The sequence below is a fragment of the Grampus griseus genome, assembly GCF_964374135.1.
Source record: "Grampus griseus genome assembly, chromosome: 13".
Lineage (NCBI taxonomy): Eukaryota > Metazoa > Chordata > Mammalia > Artiodactyla > Delphinidae > Grampus > Grampus griseus.
The window spans coordinates 39,484,571-39,509,439 of NC_139007.1; the positions used below are offsets into that span (position 1 = coordinate 39,484,571).

The window sequence follows — 24,869 nt, forward strand, 5'->3', positions numbered from 1 at the left end:
CAGAGCTCAGCTCACTAGATGTCTAGTTTGAAAATATTTCTACTACCATCTTCTGCTACAGAGTTAAAACCAAGTTGGAACTGGATGATCTTTACAGAAATAGACGAAAGAAATTTAAACCCTTCAACTACTTTCCTACTTCAGAAAGGCGAAACAACCACACATATTTTTATAGCTAGCTAAGAATACTATACAATGCTTACAATTTTTTGAACTTATCCACTGTCTTCTTAGACATGCTTAAAAAAAAAAAAGAAACAAGAGAAAGGTTTTCAGATGCATTTGCTGACATTACCTTTACAGGGTCCCAGTAGCCAAATGAGCTTATATACTTGTAGGTAAAGCTGAGCATTTTCTGGGCAAGGCGGGATGATATTGGATAACATTTCTCGAAAATGCTTGCACGATTCTCCACCAGCGGTTTCAGTTTCATATTCAATATGTATTGTACAATGTGGGTTTTCCGAGCTCCATTAATGAGAATTACTGGTATCAAAAACTTCTCAAATTCTTCCTAATGAAAAACAATCATAAAACCAAACATTTTTAGTGGGAAGGAGGCTGGCAGTATTTAGTTACAGCACATGGACATTGCTAGTAACTGATTACTTCAGTCTAGAGAACAAATATTTTTCAGCTTCCAAGTAACTGCAGGTTGGCAGCTAAAACTTTGACCCTATGTGGCTTCCACGTTGCCCTTGATTTATTAACTAGTTTTTATGATTGTAAATGGTGCTGACGAAAGGGACCTAACCCCTAAAAATATACATTTCTTTTGAAATGTTAAAAAGAAACCAAGGCATAAACCAACTCGCTTTTGTTTCATTCTCAAACGTTATTTTTTGAATTATGAAAAACGAAAAAGTAATAACCTGTATTATTTGTAAATTATTCGTATCTGCATCAAATTTTTCTCTCAGTTCACCTCTCAGGCGTTCGACCGCATCAATTTCCTGCTCTTCATCTTCCTCACTCATCACTTCCTCATCTTTTGGAAATTCATCAAGGATGTTGTCAATATCATCTTCCTCATCTTCAGGTTCTTCCTCGCTCATGTCTTCATCTTGTCTGACAGTCTAAGGAGGAAAATATTCCCTTTTACTATACATATAAAATATGGAACAAATGACACTGCTAACTAATCATCTGGGATATTTTGGAATAAGCGGGTATTGGTTAGTATGGCATGCAACGTTCATCAACTGATATAGTAAAGTTTCAAATATCTGGCACCCAAGAAATTTAATGCCTTCAAGACTCTAACACCACGGTGATCCCATAAATAAATACCTAGACAAGATATTAACTGCTAATATTTAATGCTATAGTTGTCAGAACATTACATGTTTCTCATGGTCTTCAGTAACAATATTTAATGCAACTCAAAGAGTATATAAAACACTCCCTAGCTGTGTTAGCTTGGACAAAACCAGTTTCCTCGTCTGTAAAATAGGAATAAGGAAAGTACCTCCCTCACGTGGTTGTTGGTAGTGCTAAAATAAGTTAATACATGCAAAGCGCTCAGAAAACTGTCTGGTACATGGTAAGCATGCAAATGATAGCTGTTATTCCTATTCCTATTATTATAACACTATATTATGTTATAGTTATTATTGTCATTTTGTATAAAGCACTGTTCTAATAGAATAGTACATGCCCCTGAGGAGGCTGCAGCTTATCTGAGGAAACCAGAATTAACACATAAATGATTACTGAAGACCACAACAGGATACTGATACTAAGTGGTGTTGTAAAGGCTCGAAGTGCCACAGTCCAGTTTGCGTAACACTGAACCCTGTCCTACTGATCCTCCTGCACTGCCTCTATGCACATCGCCCAGAATTATCCCTTGTCCCGGATGGAGCACTGCCTTCCCGTCGGAAACCTGGGAGTTATCTTGACTCCTCACTCTCCATTATTGCACATCCAGTTTCTAAGAATAGGAATCCTAAATAATACTTAAGACTCTCTCCTCCTTTCTAGTCCTGCTCTACTGTTTGCCCTCTCATTACCTCTTGCCTGCACACTTTTGATTAGCTCGCTATTTCCTGATCTTTCTAACTGATTAGACCCTGGTGCCTTTAAAGGCGCCTGGAGCTGGGATTTGGACTTGCAGGTGCCGGGAGGAAGAAGAGAGGACAAAGGGCCCTTCGCTGTTCTGTGCCCAGGCTCCTCTTTCCCCGGAAGGAGTTTGGCGTTGGAACTATGTTTCTCAGTTCTTATTCTTTTTTATTTGAATTTTGAAGCCATTTGGTTCTCTTACTACTTTTTCCTTTTTCTTATATTTTGACAATTTTTTAGTTTGAGATTTGATTTGCTGACGATCACTGGAGGCATGGTGGGATGAGTCCACACTACGAGCTGCAGACATCTTAGTTTCAGATGAACTTTTGCTCACCTCTCCAGCTCTATTTAATAGCTCTTCCAACTTGTTTGTTAATTAAAAAAATTAAACTATATAAGTTTAACAAGAAACTTTCAATTAATTTAAATGCTATATTGTAGTTTCCATGAACTTTTTTTTTGCTCTCTGGTTTTTCATACCATCCTGTTTTTGTTTTATGGATACAAGTTCTTGAATTATTTAAGGCAAATTGGAATTTTTTAAATGTTTAATATATTTCCTGTATTGTCTATTTGTTTTAGAGTCAATTATTCTGTTTGTTCATCTTGGTTCTTCCTTGTATTGATAATTTCAAATATATGGCAATCCTTGGTTGTCTATTCATTTTTATGAATGAAGGACTAAACTGATTAATTCAGAGCAACTGTAAGCTCTGGGTATGTGAGCAGGACAGGTTGTATCATGCTTCCATTTAAGATGTGAGGATGAGAAGAGGCAGGCAGGCTGGATCTTGTCCCAGATGATGAAGAGTACCAACCAACATTCTGTGGCACCTAGAATTTTCTAGACAGATTATTTAATTACTTTAGAAATTATTTACTTTTTTCTTCATGGGGACAAATGTCACTGTTACATGAGGAGCTGGTGGGATCAACCTTAAAAAATTTTTCTGCAATTTACCCTCTTGGACTTTCTAGATAATCAAATATATGCAAATATTAAATTTTGTTCTTACTTTTCAGTATGTATGCTGTTTCTTTTTCTGATCACGTTGCTGTGGCTAGTTCCTTTAAATTTTTTAAAAGGTTAATAGCCTAAAAATCTTCATAGAAGACCATCTGAGAGACCCACAGGTTAATTCTTTTTAGAGAAAAAGGTTTTAGTTTTCTGTAAGTGGCATTTTGGTCCTCTGGAACAGTGCTGCTTTTTTTTCTTATATCTAGTATCTCTCAGTCCTTATGTTAGGAGATACATGTTCTAAAATTCATCGTCTCAGAGATCTGCCTCCAGTATGAAGGAATAAGTTCATTTAGCCTCTAGCAGATAATAACCACAAGCCATGGACAACACACACACAAATACACACAGATTTTTTTTCCCTCTCTCTTGCTCCAGAGGGCTTCTGGAGAGTGAACAAAGGCAGATTTTGTAGAGTAGTCAAAATTTGGAGGGAGCGATAGGCTTAGGGTCAGTTCTCTTATTTTGTGCATTTGCGTGGAAGGCAGCCTCCGTTAGAGTGGTGGTGGCAGAGGGGGACTAAAACTCTGATAGAAAGCTCTGTCTTTTGTCACCTACAAATTGGCACTTGCCCTCTACCTCTATAAGAAATAAATTATGAGCTGCTGCAGCTGCTGACCTTCAACAGCCCTGGAAAGAAGTTCAGGATGGATCAGAAATGAGGCACTCTGTGCTCTAGAAAAAACTGGCAGAACAGGTCTTCAGATAGTTAGATATTTTTAGGAGATGATTTTATGAGCCCAATTCTTGCATCTCCTCATATCTAGAAAAGTGATAAAATCCTTCATGGCTACTCCTGGCATTCTCCTGCATGTGGCTACACTACACTTGGTAAAAGGGACCCAGGCACCAGAGACAGAGCTAGTGTACAGGATGAGGGCAAAGATTCTGGAGCTAGGGGTAAGAGTAGAAGCAAGGCCTCCAAGGAATTGGAAGATATGCATTGTAAATCTGTATGAAGCCACTGGTTTATAGAATATTCTTCAGTCACATTTGGAGACTAAAATTCCACATGATGGCGACATTTTCCTATAAAATTAATGGAAGTAGTCACCTTGAGACTTTGAAGTGATTTCTAATGTTAAAAGTGTTTTATTTGTTGCTAAAAAGTCAGACAGCAAAGGCAATAATGTTAAGGCTGAGAAGACAAACCTGGGAAGGGCTTTATCTGCATATGGTTCCCTAACTGCTTGGGAAAAAGGTGAGTCAAGAAACTGCATATTTCTGTACAGAGAGGCAGATGATGAGAAGACCCCTGGTTCTGTGCAGGAAAGCAAGCTCCAAGGTCCATGTGGAGTCAGGATGGATTCAACTCAGGTTGTCACATTAACTGATTATAACAATTGTACTAAGTGATCCTTGAGATGCTGCACTGTGTTTAGTCTTTCCTTGTCTGAGACAGTGGCAGTACATATAAAATTCCCATCAAAAAAGTTAAAAAAAATACACAGTTTTAATCTCAGAAAATCTCAGGAACTCTCATAAAAAAATCTCAGGAATTGTCTTCCAAAAGTCAGTTTGTATAAATTAATTGTGGGAGATACACAGCCAATTTTTATAAAAGATTAAGTCTCAGAAGAGCTAACTTACAAAATCTTATTTTGTTTATAAGACAGAATATTTTATCTGAGGTGCTTAGCTGTAGCATTTGGGTCAGCTAGGTCAACTGGGGACTAGCTCGTCTCTAAACAAAACGAAATCCATGATCTTCAAGGTTTATCTTTTCAAAAAATCAGCCGATGGAAAAGAGGAGCTGTATTGAACATCCTGCACAGTATGTGACTCTGAGCATCTACAGGCTCTGCCCCATTCCATTCTTTACCTCGAGGTAAGCTATATTTTAGCCCCAGCACAACTTCACAGGCTCTCTGTCTAGACCTTATACCCAAGCTCCCAGGCTATCTCCCTGTAGCAAGAGCTGAAGTGTGAAAAGCACAAATGAAAATCCACAAGAAGCATAGTTTAATGTAGTATCATTATATTTTGTATTAGATTATTTAAACATCTTGGTTTTCTTTCTTTAAAAAATTTTTGTTTTTCTGATTATAAAAGTAATAAAAGTTCATTGTAAACAGTTATAGAATACCAAAAAGTGTAAAGAAAATAAAAATGATATATAATCTCAGAACTTGTACATAAACTCTATATCTCCATCAAGACTTCTATGCATCTTTTTGATGCTCAACGTCACTAATTATTAGAGAAATGCAAATCAAAACTACAATGAGGTATCACTTCACACAGGTCAGAATGGCCATTTTCAAAAAGCCTTTGAACAATAAATACTGGAGAGGGTGTGGAGAAAAGGGAATCCTCCTACACTGTTGGTGGGAGTGTAAATTGATTCAGCCACCATGGAGGAGAGTATGGCGTTTCCTTAAAAACACTAAAAATAGAGCTACCTTATGATGCAGCAATCCCACTCCAGGGTATATTTCTGGAGAAAACCATAATTTGAAAAGATACATGCACCCCAATGTTCACTGCAGCACTATTTACAATAGCCAGGTCATGGAAGCAACCTAAATGCCCATCGACAGATGAATGGATAAAGAAGATGTGATACATATATATTAAATAGAATATTAGCCATAAAAAGGAATGAAATTGAGTTATTTGTAATGAGGTGGATGGACCTAGAGCCTCTCATACAGAGTGAAGTAAGTCAGAAAGAGAAAAACAAATACTGTATGGTAACACATATATATGGAATCTAAAAAAAAAAAAAAAAGGTTCTGAAGAACCTAGGGGCAGGACAGGAATGAAGACGCAGACATAGAGAATGGACCTGAGGACACGGGGAGGGGGAAGGGTAAGCTGAGACGAAGTGAGAGAGTGGCATTGACATATATACACTACCAAATGTAAAATAGATAGCTAGTGGGAAACAGCCGCATAGCACAGGGAGATCAGCTTGGTGCTTTGTGACCACTTAGAGGGGTCGGATAGGGAGAGTGTGAGGGACATGCAAGAGGGAGGGGATATAGGGATATATGTATACGTATAGCTGATTCACTTTGTTATACAGCAGCAACTAACACAACAATGTAAAGCAATTGTACTCCAATAAAGACGTTTAAAAAAAAAAAAGAAAAAAAGAGAGTAGCAGAAAAACAACAAGAAACAAAACAAAAAAGGAACGAAATTGGGTCAGTAGAGACGTGGATGGACCTAGAGATTATCATACTAAATGAAGTAAATCAGGCAGAGAAAGACAAATATCATAAGATATCACTTATATGTGGAATCTAAAAAAAAATACAAATGAGCTTCTTTACAAAACAGACGCAGACTCACAGATTTAGAAAACAAACTTATGGTTACCAAAGGAGAAAGGTGCAGGGGAAGGATAAATTAGGAGGTTGGGATTAACAGACATACACTGCTATATATAAAATAGATAATCAACAAGGACCTTCTGTATAGCACAGGGAACTCTACTCAATACTCTGTAATAACCTATATGGGAAAAGAATCTGAAAAAGAATAGATATATGTATATGTATAACAATCACTTTGCTATACACCTGAAACTAATATAACATTGTAAATCAACTATACTCCAACGTAAAATAAAAATTAAAAAAAGACTTCTATGCATCTTTTTATTTTACATTGCTGAGATTTTATATATGTGTAAAATATATATGTTTTAAATATGTGTGTCCTTTTTTTTTGCAAAAAGCAATTTTATTTACTTACCTCCTCTTCTTTCCTTTTTCTCTCTCTCTCTATTATAAGTTCAGCCCTTCTTTTAGAAATCATGTCATCCTGTTAAAGAAAGAGACATTAAAAAATATTAATGGATAATAATAAAATTACTTTTTTAAAAAAAATTTATTTAATTTATTTATTTTTGGCTGCATTGGGTCTTCGTGGCTGCATGCAGGCTTTCTCTAGTTGCAGCGAGCTACGCTTTGTTGCAGTGCACAGGCTTCTCATTGTGGTGGCTTCTCTTGTTGCGGACCATCGTCTCTAGGTGCACTGGCTCAGTAGTTGTGGCTCACGGGCTCAGTAGTTGTGGCACACAGGCTTAGTTGCTCTGTCACATGTGGGATCTTCCTGGACCAGGGCTCAAACCCGTGTCCCCCGCATTGGCAGGCAGATTCCCAACCACTGCGCCACCAGGGAAGCCCTAAAATTACTTTCTATATATTAATTTTTTTTCCCAAAGGGGAATAATATTTGGGTAGAAGGATACTTTCCAGAAAAGCATGTGATAGTGGTAATTATGTCACTTACATCTTTGGACCTCTGGACCTCTTGATCAGCTACTTCCCTCCAGAGGGATAAATGGTACTTGGGATCAGTCACTTTTTCTATAAACTTTAGAATTCCTTTTCAAAATGGATTACTTATTTGTTTCCTTTGGTGGAGAGGTAGATTTTGTACATGGAGAAACAGGGAAATACTTAGAGGCTCTTTGCTGAAAATGTTTGATAATCTTCCATCATATTATTAAGATGTAATTGCCTAAAGAATCCATGTGAGAAAAGCACATGTACTTTGGATGCATTCACACATATGGTGTATAAGTAGTCCTCCAGTCCTTCTAGGGGTCTCTAAATCTAATGCAATGAATAGGTCCTTTGATATGACCTTAAGGTTTGCATGAAAACTAACCAGCACCCCTTGGGTTTGGGGGCTCATTGGCTCAGGACTCTTGAAACTGGAGTCCCCTTAAATACTGGGACTTTGATATGACCTTAAGGTTTGCATGAAAACTAACCAGCACCCCTTGGGTTTGGGGGCTCATTGGCTCAGGACTCTTGAAACTGGAGTCCCCTTAAATACTGGGAGATCAGAGAAGTGCCTTAAAGACATGCCCTGGGGGCTCCGGTCTAGGCCATCAGGACTGTGCTCCTTTTATCTGACAATTACTGAGTATACATTTCAGATAATTTATGTTTTGTTGACATTCAAGAAATATTTGTAGATAGAATTCTAAAACTGAATTGAATCAAATTAATATAGTTCATGAGCCCCAGAGAGATTCTGTAGCTTTTCAGAGGGTAAGAGTTATAAAAACTCTAATTTCCTTTTTTAAAACCAGAGTTTTACCATAGGTGCTTTAACTGTAGAGTTATGAAAATACAGTCTCCTTTGTGTTTTCATAACATATAAGGAAACCACTGTATACACCAAAAAGAAATGCAAAGTATGTATAATAAAGCACACACATATTATGAGTCTGTTTCTCCTCTGATCCTTTCACTCAAATAAGTAGTGGTCAGTGAAGTTTAACTAATTATTGCATGTCTGCCAGGTGCCATCACTGTTCTGAGCACTGCACATGTATATTCTTTCATTTTCTGCTCAAAATATACTGCAAGGCGGACAGCATTATCCCACTTTATAGATGAGTTAATAAAGTCAGAAGGTTTAATTCACATAGTATAACACAGCTAGTGTGAGGATGGTGTAAGAAACTCCCAGATAAGGGTATGAAAAAGCACATTGTATGATGGAGCTGTAAGGAGGGTTTGTATTTGTTCCAACTGAGAAATAAAGTTAGAAAGAGGGTTTGGAACAGGATTGGGAGGGCTTTAAATGCCAGACTGAGGAGTTCAGATCTTAACAGAGTGACTTGATCAAAACAGAGTTTTAGGAAGATCAGGTTGCCCGAAGGATGGCCTGGAGGGCCCAGATATGAAGTCTGGTAGGACAATTAGGAGGTCATCGTAGGAGTGCTGGGTGTGAGGTGAAAAGAATCTGAACCAGGGCAGAGCTGTGGGTATGAGAAGAAAGGTGTAAATCTGCTCTTTCCTGTTCCATATCCCTGAAATCCTCAGGGCATGTGATGTCTAGGCTGGGGCTTGATTGCTTTAGAGCTGCTCCGTCCAGTATGGCAGCTACAAGTCACTTGCAGCTCTATTAAAATTAAATAAAATTAAACATTTGATTTCTCAGCCTCACCAACTAAATACATTTCAACTGCTTAATAACCACATGTGTGGCTAGTGGCTGCTGTATTGGACAGTGAAGATACAGAACATTTCCATCAGCACAGAGAGTTCTCTGAGAACACTGGTCTAAAGGTGCCAGATCCCACAAGGAGGTAACATGCAGCTGTGCTTTGGTATGCCCTCTTCTTTCTTTTCCATTCTCATGTTTATAGAGCCTCTTGCCTAGCAGACACTTTGGCCCACTTTCTTCAGAGATCAGCAGCAGAAAAGGGAAGGATGTCAGGTACAATGGTGTGAAGCTTGATGTCTTGCCACACCTCTCTCCTGACTTCCACAGTTCTTGGATGGCTGAGAGATTGGCTTTGATTTTGTATGGGACAGGGATGGCCTGGGACGTGTAATCTTAGTGTGGTGGAGCAAAGGGATGGATGGCAAGATGGATAGAGGGATTTCCTTTGGCAAGATGAAAAGATGAAAAGAACTTGACAACTGTGTCTGAGCAGTGACAGAGGAACTTCATGGTTTTAACACTTTGTTTATAATTTAATAAGTATCGAGTTGTGATAAGGTATTCAGTAATTTAAGTCACAGTAGCTGAAAATTGGAACTAACTGATTAGCTCTCTGACACTAAAGAGAGCTTTCTTCCATACTCTCCCTGCCAAATGTCCACTCAGTCTACGCTTATCTATTGACAAGTAGCTCACTGCCTTCAGTCTTTGTTCTTTTTGGAAAGTCTTACTAATAATGAAATACATCTCCCTGTACTTCCTCCTACCAATGGTGCTTCTTTCCCCCCACATGGAACAATGACATACTCTCTTCAGTATAAAAGACCGTCACATAATTTAACACAGTTCTCATGTCCCATCTTGGTCTTCCTAGTTCCAGATTTGAAAGCCCTATTCTTTCTACTCAACCCAGATCTATAAATGTGTCCTTTCAAGACATGTCATACATATGGAATGAATCATAGAGTATGTACTATTTTCTTTGCCTGGCTTCATTTACTCAGCATAATGATTTTGGTAGTCATCCATATTGTAGGGGGTATCAATAGTACATTCATTAAAAGTACTGAATACTACTCCATTATATGAATATACTATTTATTTATTTATTTTTCCAGCTTTATAAAATTGTAAGATATTTAAAGTGCATGTCATGAAGATTTGATACGTATACATTGTGAAAGGACTTCTCCCATTTAGTTAATTAACACATCCGTCACCTCACATATTTATCTTGTGTGTGTGACAACATTTAAGTTCTACTCTCTTGCCAAATTTCAATTATACAGTAGTACAGTATTACCAACTATAGTCATCATGTCATACATTAGCTCCTTAGGTCTTATTCATCTTATAGCTGAACTTTTGTACCATTTTATCAACTTCTCCCCATTTCCCACACCTCCCAGCCCATGACAACCACTTTTCTAGACTGTTTCTATGAGTTTGATTTGGTTTTAGATTCCACATACAAGTGATACCATGCAGTATTTGTCTTTCTCTGCCTGGCTTATTTAACTTAGCATAATGCCCTCAAGGTCCATCCATGTTGTTGCAAATGTCAGGATTTCCTTCTTTCCCATGGCTAAACAACATTCCTGTGTGTGTGTGTGTGTGTGTGTGTGTGTGTGTGTATACACACACCACTTCTTTATCCATTCACCTGTTGGCAGACACAGGTTGTTTCCACACCTTGGCTATTGTGAATAATGCTGCTATGAACATGGGAGGAGAGATATCTCTTTGAGATAATGACTGTTTCCTTTGGATATATATACCCAGAAGTGGGATTCCTGGATCATATGGTAATTCTATTTTTTAATTACGTGTGGAACCTCATACTGATTTCCACGATGGCTGTACTAGTTGACATTCCTACCAACAGTGCACAAGCGCTCCTTTTTCTCCACATCCTCACCAGCATTTATCTCGTCTTTTCGATTTTAGATACCCTAACAGGTGTGAGAGGTGATATCTCATTGTGGTTTTGATTTGCATTTACCTGATGATTAGTGATGTTGAGCACCTTTTCATGTACCTGTTGTCATTTGTATGCCTTCTTTGGAAGAATATCTATTCAGTTCATCTGCCCATTTTAAAAAATTGGATTTTTTTTTGATACTGGGTTGTATGAGTTCTTTATCTATTTTGGATTTTAATCCTTTATCAGATATATGATTTACAAATACTTTTTCCCATTCCCTAGACTGCCTTTTTATCTTGTTGATGGTTTCTTTTGCTGGGCAGAAAATTTTTTAGTTTGATGTAGTCCCGCTTATTTATTTTTGCTTTTGGTGTCAAATCAAAAAAAAAACCATCATTGCCAAGATTGATGTCGAGAAGCTTATCCCTCTTTCTTATAGGAGTTTTAGGGTTTCAGGGCTTTTGTTTCAAGTCTTTGATCCATTTTGAGTAGATTTTTGTGTAAGATAGGTGTTCAGTTTTATTCTTCTGCAGCAGGCTATACAGTTTTCCCAGCACCATTTATTGAAGAAACTATCTTTTCCCCATTGTACATCCTTGGCTAGTTTGTCATAAATTAACTGACAATATATGCATGGGATTATTTCTGTGCTTTCTATTCTGTTAAACTGATTTATGTGTCTACAGTCTGCTATTGTACTGAATTTTTCAGTTTGGTTATTGTATTCTTCAGCTCTGTGACTTCTGTTTGGTACTTTCTTATATTTTCTATCTCTTGAAAATTTCACTTTGCTTATGCATTGTTCTCCTGACGTTGGTGAGCATCCTTATGACTATTAGTTTAAACTCTTTATCAGATAAATCACTTATCTTTGTTTCAGTAAGGTGTGTTTCTGGCATTTTATCTTGTTCCTCCGTTTGGAACGTATTCCTCTGTTTTTTCATTTTCTTTGACTCTATGTGTTGGTCTCTGCCCATTAGATAAAACAGCCACCTCTCCCTGTCTTGACAGCGTGATCTTGTGTGGAAGATGAACACAGCTCAAGCTGGCCCCTGCTCTTGGCCATCTCTTAAGCCTTTGTACTTGTTTAAGCCACTTTATTTGTTTTTAGTTGCTCCCAGTAGTTGAGGGGGTACCATGACCTATCAGTGTCCCAAATGGGAGGATCACAGTCAGCATAGGCTGATTGGAAGCTAGACACTCAAGCAGCAGCTGTTTTGATGTAGGTGATGTGGGTATTTTCTCATTTGCCCAATGTGTAGGTGTCACTCAGCTAATTTCTGGATTTCTTTCAGAGTGGATTGAGTTCAGGAGGCTCCTATGTTGCCACCTTGGGCTGGAAGCCAAGGGACCCTATCTGGATATTTACCACATTTTGTTTATCCATTCATCAGTTGATGGACATTGAACTGTTTCTACTTTTTGGCTATTATGAATAATGCTGTGTGAACTTCCACATACAAATTGTTACATGGACATGTTTTCATTTCTGTTAGATAGGTTCCTAGGAGTGGAATTGCTAGGTTCTCTATGACACTTTTGAACATTTTATGGAAACCTCTCAGACTACAGTTCAAGAAAAGATGTTGTAAGCTAATACCTGGATTTGTTGTACTACAGGCTAAAACGGCCTTGCTGGATGGTGTCACCATTCCAGGAGCTAGTGAAAAAGTCAATGAAAATTTTAATTCTTTGTGTTTCAAGGTCTGCTCCACTTGCTGCCTCTTCAACTGTGCTCCAGTGTCTGGTATAAGGATACTTTGGTGCTACCACTATCTTTAATTTTACTTGCCTTGGAGTGAGAAACATTAACATGTAGATAATCATAAAGCCCTCAAATAATTCTTAACTCTTTAATTATAAATTGTCTTAATATTTGATGAAAATGTTTTCATACTGAATGTGGTATTAAAATCAGAAAACTACATTTTTGTAAAGACCACTTTATAAACTGGATAAATGCTGAACACATTTACTCTCATGCTTTTTTTTTAACAGATACATACCTTGATTTTTGCCTTCATTTCTTTGATGAGTTTTTTCCTTTCTAATTTCTTCTTTTGTTTCATTTTCCACTTTCCAATTTGGGTAGGAAGGAGGCGATCAGAAACATCTTGATGATCAATTTGTATAAAAACAGCAGCATCTGGGAAAAACCCATATTTCCCCAGAAACTGGACCTCGTCAGGATATTGCGGGAAACCATCTAATACAAAACCTGTGGAACTAGGTGGAAATTTCATAACTTACTTTATTGGCTTAAAATATTATATTATAACTATTGATTTAAAAATGAAAAAAGTACTGATAACTTTCAACTTTACATAAGACACCCAATGAATAACCAGTTTCCTATAGTACCTTTTAATTTTTTAATATTTCTACATGCTGTTTCTTCTCCCAAATGTACTGAGTTGGATTAAAATGATAATATTTTATACTTATATTTATAGTATAAAAGTACTGTCAATCAGTTTATAGACAATTACTATAATTAGAAGCCTACTAAAAGTTGTGAGAAGATCACAGGGAAAGAGAAAATAAGTTCTCTGCTTGGGACAAGTGACCAGCCTAATGAATGTGTCACCGTTTACATAAAGAGTCTACTTGGCTGCCCTCTACCCCTTTATTGAGAATCCTTACCCTTTAGTCATTTTTCTTCTAATGATGTTTCTTTTCATGGGAAAGTTCATAACCCTCTTCCCTGGCTCCCTTTGTAACCAGCGACAATTATTAATGTTGTCTTGGCTCATGTGTAAGATGATCGTATTCAGACAGGATCATCAAACTTGCTCAAGTATGAAGAAACTTTAAGAATCATGAAAATAACTTGGAACGTTAACACATTTTCATTAGGGAGTATTTATAAAAACAATCAGGCTTGGAGAACCTGGCTTGGTTTAGTTGAGAGGTTTAATATTGGTCCCTTTTTGAATGAAAGTTTATCTCATTTATCTAAGATTTGGTTTAACTATTTATATTTAAATATACGTTCTCTTCTTCAAAGGAATAGGACTTTCATGAACATTTGACAGTTTCAGCTCTTAACTGTTATTTAGAAATGTTGTTTTCTTTCTAATTAAGTGGGCAAATTTACATATATTGGCCGTAAGATATGTGTTGTTTTCTTTAGAGGTGCCTTCAGCAAAGTCTCTTCTGTTCTAGCTGTTACTTCTTTGTCAATTACATCTAAATCTTTTACCCCTACACCCAAACTTTCTTCTGAGTTTTGATTTAGAATTTTCAACAAGCTGCCTAGTTTCTCCATCTGAATGCCCTTCAGGAATTATATATGCATCATACTGTCAAAAAATCACGCTCACTGTTATCCTTCCACGCAGCTCTTCCTCTGACTCACTAGTATCCAGGTGCCAAACTTCAGAGACATCCTTCAACCCCCTCTTGCTTCTCACATACAAAACCGAAGTAATGTAACTAATGTAATTAGTTACATTAGATCTCTAGGACAGATGCCTTTTTAAAACATGTTTTTTCCTGATTATAAAAGCAATAAATCTCACTATAGAAAAATCAGAAATAAAGTGATGAAAAAAGGACAAAATTATCTGCAACCTCATATCCAAGAGGTTACTGACATTTTGTTTTGTTTCTTTCTAGTTGGTTCTTCATTTGTTCAACTTTCTATCATATTATAAATAACTTTGTATCCTTTTTTAACATAACTGTTGTATAATAAAATTTCTTATGCTATTACAGTCTTCATTGTAATAAGTCTTAATGTAGTGCTAATGTTCAGCTATTTTATTTAGGCTATTACAATTTCACTTTTACTTTTCTTCAATCCATACGCTTTTTTTTTTGTTTTTGTTTTTAAATGTATGTGAGGTCAGGAGCTAAGTTAATGAAGAAAAACCCATGACTATGTTGCTGCCAGCAACATGCCTAAGTTTACTATGACTATTGATCTAATTTAGGGAACAAGAAATTAAAATTAAAGTGACTAATAATCCCACTACTTGGTTAGGCCAGGGACTAAGTGAAAGAGAGTGACCAGAGGAGGACTGGGACCTGCCAGTTATTTGAATTCTCTAATGATAAAGTTTTCTTATCTCCAGAATGAGAAAATAAACTTTCTGTCCCAGAGGGAAGTTGTAAGGATTAAGGAAATTAATATGAATAAAATATAGGAGAACAGTATCTGGCACACAGTAAGTTCCATATAAGTGTTTGCTATTATCAGTACTGTAAGTATCATTTCACTTTCTTCTGGTGGATACTGAGGTAAGAGATTCTGGTTAGGAAATCGAGGTGAAGCCTTAAACTCTGGTGGCCTGGAATTCTTAGTTTGTTCTGTCTGGCGTCAGGCTTGTTCCTGGCTGTTGGTAAAGGGATGAGACTATGGACAGCTATTTAGCGGTGTGAACAACCACTGCAACAAAAACAAAGAGCGTTGCTCATCAACCAGTTATACAGGGGTTAAGTCACAACCCACTGCAGTCACCTACCGACAGCGTACCCTGAAAAGAATTCAGGATGAAAAAACAGGATGAGGCACTCTGTCCTTTGGATAAACAGGCCCCTAGATAGTTAAATGCATATCTCAGGAAGAATTTCAATGACCCCAGATTCTTGCATTTTCCCATACATAGAAAAGCACTAAAATCATTAACTTGGGATATCTGTTCTTCGTGATTAGCAGCAATCTTTTACCAAGATATATGCTTAACTACATGTATATCCTAGCCAAGAAATTCATACATGTGTACTGGCTCCTCCCCTACCTCTTTGGAACAGGTCTTCAGAGCTATCTCCCAGGCTACAGTCCTCAGTAAGACCCTGAATAAAATTTAAACTCACAACCCTCAGGTTGTGCGTTATTCTTTAAGTTGACAGTGGAATTAACTAATTGTTAAAAGACTACAAGGCAAAGAGTCTGGTACGTCATGAGTGTACACAGGTTTAGAATATGGATCCTTAATCACAACTACACATTATAATCCCCTGGGGAGCTCCAATGCCCAGGCCCCAACCTCACACCTCTAAAGATTTTGATTCAATTATTTTGGGGTGGGGTCCCTGGCATCAGTATTTTTAAAATAATCCTCTAGATGTTTTTTTAAATTTATTTATTTATGTATTTACTTTTGGCTGCATTGGGTCTTCGTTGCTGCATGCCAGCTTTCTCCAGTTGCGGCAAGCAGGGGTTACTCTTTGTTGTGGTGCGCGGGCTTCTCATTGCGGTGGCTTCTCTTGTTGTGGAGCACGGGCTCTAGGCGCACAGGCTTCAGTAGCTGTAGTTTGCGGCCTCTAGAGCACAGGCTCAATAGTTGTGGCGCACGGGCTTAGTTGCTCCGCGGCTGTGGGATCTTCCTGGACCAGAGCTCCTGGACCAGTGTCCCCTGCATTGGCAGGCGGATTCTTAACTACTGCGCCACCAGGGAAGTCCCTAAATAATCCCCTACATGTTTTTAATGTGTGGAATCACTAGTTTACATGAGAGTAAAGGAGAAAATTCTTAAATTTATGTTGGATTACGTTTTTAACTTTTAAGAATAAATCAAATAAAAGTCAATAAATGTATAAAAGCCTATATAAATTAAGGTACCGTATGGGTTCCTTAAACCACCACTCAGAGAGAATTGCTTCAAGGATTTCGGGAGGCAATGGCTCATTTTCTGTTAGATTTAATCTGATTGCTTCTTCTTCTTCTGTAAGCTGTACTTCCTGAGGTTACAAACAAAAATCAGAAAACAAAACAAAAATTTTAAACTGTATATTAATAAATAATACTATGTTACATAGTTGATTAGGATAAGAACTGTTTTCCTCAGGTCAGTTTTTTCAAAAGTATTTACGTATTTATTTATTTTGGCTGAGCTGGGTCTTAGTTGCAGTACACGGGACCTTCGTTGCAGCATGAGGACTCTTAGTTGCAGCACGCATGCAGGATCTAGTTCCCTGACCAGGGATCGCACCTGGGCCCCCTGCATTGGGAGCACGGTGTCTTAACCACTGGACCACCAGGGAAGTCCCTCAGGTCATTTTTTATACTGTTGCTCATAAACATTTAAAAATCTGAGCTCTTTTCTTTAAACCAATATTTAATATGGTTTTAAATATTAAATGATAATTACTATTGCTAAGAGGAGTTACTAGCAATTAGCATGACTGATTTTCATACATGGTCTCAGGATACCTGTCTCATCATTTTTACTAAAACCTTGTTCAGTCTATATCACACACCTATAAAGCTTAACTGATTTTTGTCGTCTATCTTATAATTATTCAACCAAGATCCTGATTAAAGGATGGGCCAGGCAGGCAGTCATCTGGAATATAATCTGTACCTGCGTCCATTTATAGGAAATCATTTGAGAAGAAAAGGGTCCAGCTATATCAGAAATGGTTAAAAAGTGAGTTAGAATTAAGAACTTTCTCTTTATACCTCCAGATAGAAAACACCTAAGAGATATATACAAACTTTCTTATGAGGCATCATTAGAAATTAATATTTTGAGATCTCCACTGGCGCTGGGACAGATTTTTTATGACGTTAAATAGAAAACGGAGAACACAATAATGGAAAACCTTACAGTCTAGGTCAGACATATCAAATAGCATAGTCCCAAATAAATGCTATATAACACTCTTGTCAGGAAAAGCTTTTCTGTTTTTTATTGGAGTCATGTAAAACTCAGTATTTTATATTCTAGATGAGCAGTAAGATCTGTATTAAACATATGGGGAGGATGACTCTTAAATGATTTTTATGGGCTATTTTTTTCTTCTTAGAAACTTTATAGAGTTTGTTTCTTTTTTTTTAACATCTTTATTGGAGTATAATTGCTTTACAATGGTGTGTTAGTTTCTGCTGTATAACAAAGTGAATCAGCTTATATTCTTCTCCCCCAAAGTAACACCAGTAAGCACAGTTATCTGCAAGGAGAGTATTGATATTCCTACCAGCTTCTTTGTATTTTCTTCCTCAATTGTAACATTGGCCTGAATTGCAAGCTCTTCAAGTTCTTGTTTTGCTAATTGTTCATCCTCAGAATCGTCCTCAAATTCAGGTCCAACTTTCTTCTCAGTTTTAAGCATTAATTTTTCTTGAAGAAATTCTTCAAACTGGATATGAAAAATACCCAATTCTTCTGCCAACTGTCTTCCACATACAGTTTTGCCAGAGCCATGGGGGCCCAAAAGGCATATTCTTAATGGAGGAGCCTGCCACAGGGGGTGGGTCAGGGGGTTGGAGGATAGAAGGAGAGTGAAGAAAAGGGAGCTTTGAGAATTTAGAAAACGTAAGGCTTATTATTAACTGCCCTCCCTAAGACTGAATTATCACTTCACAAACTCAAGGATGTTTCAGCATTAGGATACCAATTAACATGATTCATTGCGTCAACCATGGTCCTCAGGGATCATCAACAACCATAGAGAATCTTGATATCAAGTGCCAAAAGGCATTTAATAAAATTAAATTAATTTTGTTCCTTTAAAAAAGTTTTAATTAAGGAAGAATGGAAAGGCACTTTCTTAGCACGATAAAAACAACAACAAAACCTCTCTACCAGACAAAAAGCCCATTGATACTGGAACACTAGGGGTCCCTTCATTAACTCCTGTAATCTCTGTATTGGAGATAGGGAAGCCCCAAAACCAGAGAACCCACAGAGATCCAGATGTATGGATTGTCCATTGATGCTTAAATTGTCAAGAACAACGGTGAGAGTTGGGATGGAGGAGCAGGGAAATCTTTTGTGAATGTGGGGAAATGACCATGATATTGGTAGGTGACGGCAAGGAGGAGTGGGAGATGGTGATATATCTGGATGGAATAAGCCTCCAAGGGGCTGGCAGTAACGGATTTCGAGTAGCAGAGGGAAGCAAGGAGCACAGTCTCATCACCTTCTGTCCTTGTGAAGGAAAGGTTCAGAGAAGAGTTTAAAGGTGCAAGTATACCAGAGAAATACAGGGGAAAGACGAGTCAGGTATCTTGAGGAATAGGGAAATTTAAAAAAAAAGAAAGAAACTTAAGAGATTTAAGAAGATAGCAAGTCCACAAAAGAATATCTGAAAACAGAAATATCAGAGAAAAGAAAGAGATCTTAGAGATTAAAAATGTGACTGCTGAAGTAAAAAGTTCAGTAGTACTGTGAAATTCTAAGATTCCCTAGCATGAAAAACACATGACTTCAGATTAAACATGTATCATGTGTCCAGTGCAATGAATAAAAAAGATTCTGGACAATTTTAAGAACACAAGATAATGAAAAGAAGCTCTTAAAAGCTTTCAAATATTTAAAAAATGAAGCTGACTTACAAAGAAATTAAAATCAGCCTAGTGACACTGGAGGCTACCTCACAATAAAGCAATACCTGTAATATTCTAAAAAGGAATGGTTTTCAACCTAAACTCTATGTCCATACTAATTGTTAAACATATATGAGAACCAAATGATGACATTTTCAGATATGAAGAAAGTTAGTTGAAAATGTGTTTCAGCAAAACAAGGGTTTGAAAAACCCACAAAAGCAAGAGGAAGACATGATGTAAATATCCATTGACTTTGCCACCCAGCATTTATTCACTCTTCTTCTGTTAACCACATCTGGATTCCCCCCAGGAGACCACCCTTCATCCCTCTCAGTTTATGTGCTTCCAGTGGAACTGATTCCATCATTAGTTAAAGAATTGGGCATGACATTAAAAGATGCTCAACGTCACTAATCATCAAGGAAATGCAAATCAAGACCACAGTGAGATATCACCTCACACTTGTCAGAATGGCTATTGCCAAAAAGACAGGAAACAAGTGTTGGCAAGGATGTGCACTGTTGGTGGGAATGTAAATTGGTGTAGCCACTATGGAAAACAGCATGGAGGTTCCTCAAAAAACTAAAAATAGAACTTTCTTGTGATTCAGCAATTCCACTTCTGGGTATTTATACGAAGGAAATGAAAATACTAATTAGAAAATATATATGTACCACTATGCATTTCTTTGCAGCATTTATTTGCAATAAACAAGATATGGAAGCAACCTAAGTGTCCATCGATAGATGAATGGTTAAAAAAGATGTGGTACACACATGCACACATAATGCAATATTACTCAGCCATAAAAAAGAATGAAATCCTGCCATTTGTGACAACACTGATGGACCTAGATGGTATTATGCTAAGTGAAATAAGTCAGGCAGAGACAGACAAATGCTGTATGATTTCACTTATATGTGGAATCTAAAAATCAAAACAAACAAACATAACAAAACAGAAACAGACTCATAGACATACAGAACAAACTGGTGGTTGCCAGAGGGGAAGGTGGGTACGGAGATGGGCAAAATAGGTGAAGGGGATTAAAAGGTACAAACTTTCAGCTATAAAATAAATATGTCCAGGTTGGCTGTACAGCATAGGGAATATAGTAAACAATATTGTAATAACTTTATATGGTAACAGATGGTTACTAGACTTAACTTGGTGATCATTTCACAACATACGTAAATGTAAAACCACTATGTTGTACACCTGAAACTGATATAATATTGTATGTCAATAAAAAAAGAACTGGTCATGTGATAAGATTTAAGTCAGTTGATGAATCACTTGAGAAAAATAATGAAAAAGAGAATGGTGAATAGTGAAAATAGAGTGGTATGAAATTATGTAGGTGCAGTCTCACACCATACTTTTGAATCACATTTTAAATCCCTCAGTGATGAAATTGCTGAAGTGACACCTCACTCATCCACAGGCTAAACCTCTGGCAGACAGAGCTGTGTGGAATTCAGAGTGGATACGTAGCTAGGAAGTGAAGGGATGTAGATACATGACAATTTGCAGAAAAAGTGTGGACTCACCATTAAGATTTCAGGCTTCTGTCCACAGGGTTACGAGTAAAACAAGTCAATAGATCGCAAGTAGTGAAACAGACTAAGAGGAAAACAAAACACCAAAAGAAGACAAAAGGCCACATTCCTAAGTGACTCCCATCACCAGCAGGGCCAGGGCACAACCATCGGCATACTTCAGTCATCCCTATGGGACGATTTAGGTCCATGAAAATGGCCCAAGTTATCCAGAAGAGTTTAAATTGTGTTTTATAAGTTCTGTTTAACAAGGCATTAACGTTACTGAAAGTTATAACAGTATATTGTGATTTATATATTTTGATCTTGTAGTCCCATTCTAAGGAATTATACTAATAAAATAATTAAGAGAAACGAAGGATCATATGCCCAAAGATTTCCTAAGTACCATTTCATATCCACAATGGCAAATTCACACTATAAAAATTACTGTGAAAAAATGTCTAACAAGAAATTAGTTAAAATGGTATGTCAAAATGATTAGGCAATAAAATAAATCCAATACATTTACACACAGTAAATTCAGCTGTGACTTTCTACTTCAGCTAAAAAGATACCATGTGTTGGTCTGACACAGGCATTACTGAAGAAATCCAAATAGATAATTAGATTATGTTATATTCCAAAAAGTTGTTCTTGGAACCTAGATATTTCCATACCATGATATTAGATTGGGGACTTTACTACTGAGTAAAATGGTAGAGGCTGGTAATAAGTCCCTAAAAAAGTACGCAGGAGCGATTGTCAGGATGCGGATATTGTTTTCACCTTTAATGGTTCATCATGAGCCACATACTCCTCAGGTTGCTCCAGAAACTTTTCTTTAGCCTCAGGACTTGAAAAGTAATAGATCTTTTCTCGATATTTAGCTGCTTCTTCTGTGCTGCCTGGTTGTAGGATGAAGTTTTCTTTGAGAGCCACTGGACAAAAGTGCTTTGTATCTCCCAAATGCCTTCTCTTCTCTCTAATTTTATCTTCATTCTAGAAATATTATTCAAAGTTTGGAGAACACTATTAATGTATTATTCATGTAATACTAAAGAGGGAATTATAAAAAATGCAACTTGAATAGTATTTGATCCGTAACAATATCCATTTAAAACAATCCACAAAAGACCAGTTCTTATACTATTTAAATTAATCAAAAAATCAGGTTCTCATATCCCTCTGAGTTCACATCCCAAGCGTCTTTATTTTATAAAGAAAATGAAGCAGCACTGAGAATGAAGGCATCCCCAGCCCTCTACAGACAAATGTGTAATAAAAAACCCCATAATGTGCTGGTGTAGGGTCACTGTGAGGTCAGTTTCTAAAATAAAATTATTTCCAAGAAGTAAAAGCTGAGTCAGGGTCGCAACTTCTTACGCTTTGAAAATGAAATGGGAGATGCCTCAGGATTTGCTTTGTTTCCTACTCAGTGGCTATATATCAAATAATTTGGAACTATTTTATTTTGTTCAATTGGAAATGTGTAATATATTTTATTTGTGATAGATGAAGAAACTGTGTGTAAAGTCCCTTAAGGACTCTTGCAATTTATTTAAAGCAAAGTACATTTAAAAAATAATTTTCTGTGTTGTACAATACATGTTTGCTGTAAAAACATTCAAAACTTATCACAATGCAGAGTGAACATTTCCTCTCACCTTCTTCCTTACAATACTATATTGACACTCAGTAGTTTTATGTGTATCCTTCCAGACCTCTTTTTCTAAGTTTATCCTACACATCTATATACAAAAATAGACACAAATTTAGACACAAATACATTATTTTTAAAAATACCAATGAAATAATACTTTACGTGATTATTCTACAACACACCTCTTTCCCCCCCCCCCAAGCAAGATATAATAAACAACTTCATGTAAAGGAGCAAAAATAAGACTAATCTCTACTTTTCTTGTGTCATTCTTGTTCAATTTTTGTGTCAGGGTTATGCAAGGTTCAAAATGAGCTGGAAAGTACTGATGTTTTTCTATGATGTGGAAGATTTAAATAACATAGGACTTATCTAATCAACAAGAACTGTCCTATAACTCCCTACAATTTTTTTGTTTGTTCAGCTTTTATCTTTCACCCTAAGCAAATTTTAGTAATTCGTATTTTGAAAACGCTTTTCATTTTGACTTAAACATTTATTAAAGTTGTAATTTAAAACAACTATCTTTTAAAATCTGATTATATACCCCTTTCTATCTCAAATGTTATCTACTGCTCCTTCTTTTTACCTCATTGCCAGAAGTTTGTCTATTTTATTGCTCTTGTCAGTGAACCAACTCTTCATTGTTTTTGAAGTTTGTCTATTTTATTGCTCTTGTCAGTGAACCAACTCTTCATTGTTTTTGAAGTTAGGCCTACTGGTTTTATTTGGTTTTGTTTTCCTATTTCATAACTTTTGCCTTTGATCTCCTTTCTACTTTCTTTTGGTTTATTTTGTTATGCTTTTTCCTAGGTTCTTGAGTTGGATGCTTAATTTCTCCAGTCTTTCTTGTTTTTCAATAAATGCACCTAAAGTAAGGTTGCCAGACTTAGCAAGTGAAAATGAAGGCTCCCCAGTTATATTTGAATTTCAGTTTAAAAAAATGTGAGGTAGATGAGTGGTGGGTGACAAGGTTGGGGGGTCTTTTTGGAGCAAGGGATTCTGGGAAGATGGTGATCTACAGACTCTCTCTTCCCTTCTCTGCCACCTCAGTGGTAAATAGCTGCTGGGGCAGGTGGCTGGTAACCATGGACATGAGGGGAGACAACTGTACAACACTCTTTACTGCTATGAGGGGGACAAGTACCTGGAGACAAACAACAGAGGGACAAGAGCATTAAGATGCCAAGTCTTCGGAGGAATTTTGCCTGTAGAAATCTGTGGATTTCCTAGGGGAACGTTAGCATCAACAACTACCACCCAGGAGTGTTTGTGGTCTCTGTGGCCTGCAAGAGACCAAGAAGGAGCTGTATGGGCGGGAGGAGTCCTCCCTGACCCTGCATCTGGGTAAGTATGAGGAATCCAGGTAGCTGAGCTTGTCTCAGGCCTCAGCAACAAAATAGGTGACCTATCTGCTGCTATGCTCCTGACCGATGGGGAGAAAAGTCACTTTGCCTTTCATAATTTTTGAGAATGTTGTCACCTAAAGCACTCCAGCAACAGTCCTGAACTCCACTGAGCCAAAAAAAAGAAAAAAAAAAAAGAAACAAAACAACCATCCTTCTCAGGAAGCCTGGCACACACTGCAAGATTAGTCAGATCAAACAGACCACAAAACTCTGCAACACAGGCAGGGAAGAAACCCAATCTCAGAGTAGAAAAATGATGGAGACATTTACAGAGATTCATGTAAACACTAGAAAGAGTTCATGAGCACCAATAAAATATGTAAATGAGCTGAGGAAGAGAGTGAGCACTTGTGGTGGAATCTGGCCCCCAAAGATCCCCAGAACCTGTGACTATGATATCGTATGTGCGTGATTAAGTTAAGGATATTGAGATGGGAGGATCATGCAGGTGGGTCCAATGTAATCACAGGGTCTTTATAAGAAGGATGCAAGAAGGTCAAAGGCAGAAGGAGATGAGATGATGGACAGTAGAGGTTGAAGTGATGAGTTTTGAAGATAGGGAAGAGGCCATGAATCAAAGAATGCAGATGACCTCCAGAAACTGGGAAAGATAGGGAAAGGCTTCTCCTCTAGAGGAAGGAACATAGCCAACACTGATTTTAGCCCTCTAAGATTCATTTCAAAATACTGACTGTGAGAACTGTACAATAATTGGGTTATTTTAAGCCACCAACTTTGTAGCAATTTGGTACAGCAGGAATAGGAAACTAATACTCCACTCTAGAGACCCCAATGAATGTCTTAAATTAGAAGGCTGAGTGTAAGACAAGTCTACACATATTTGAACAAATTCTACAAATGTAAGAACAAAAAAGTAAGAGATGGAAAATTTGGGGAAAAGATAAAATATTTGGAGGATAGATCCAAGAGACCTAACTGATATTAAGTATTGTGGAAGGAAAAAATGGAAGAGATGGAGGAGAGGCAAGAATTAATTTGCCACAAGTAGAGAAAGAAATAACCTCAGATTTAAACACACGCCAAGTGCAGGCAGAACTG

At 37.2% G+C, this 24,869-nt stretch overlaps 1 protein-coding gene across 1 annotated transcript in view; it reads right to left on the bottom strand.

Moving 5' to 3' along the window:
- Positions 1-24,869, bottom strand: part of AK9 (adenylate kinase 9) — a 120,922-nt gene that overhangs the window by 18,573 nt on the left and 77,480 nt on the right. The window contains exons 23-29 of the mRNA XM_082668796.1: positions 21,528-21,740; positions 17,814-18,107; positions 16,489-16,607; positions 12,929-13,148; positions 6,785-6,853; positions 873-1,076; positions 296-514 (exon numbers count right to left, since the gene is read on the bottom strand). Coding sequence (XP_082524922.1) covers positions 296-514; positions 873-1,076; positions 6,785-6,853; positions 12,929-13,148; positions 16,489-16,607; positions 17,814-18,107; positions 21,528-21,740 — 1,338 coding nt within the window. The remainder of the gene's footprint in view (positions 1-295; positions 515-872; positions 1,077-6,784; positions 6,854-12,928; positions 13,149-16,488; positions 16,608-17,813; positions 18,108-21,527; positions 21,741-24,869) is intronic.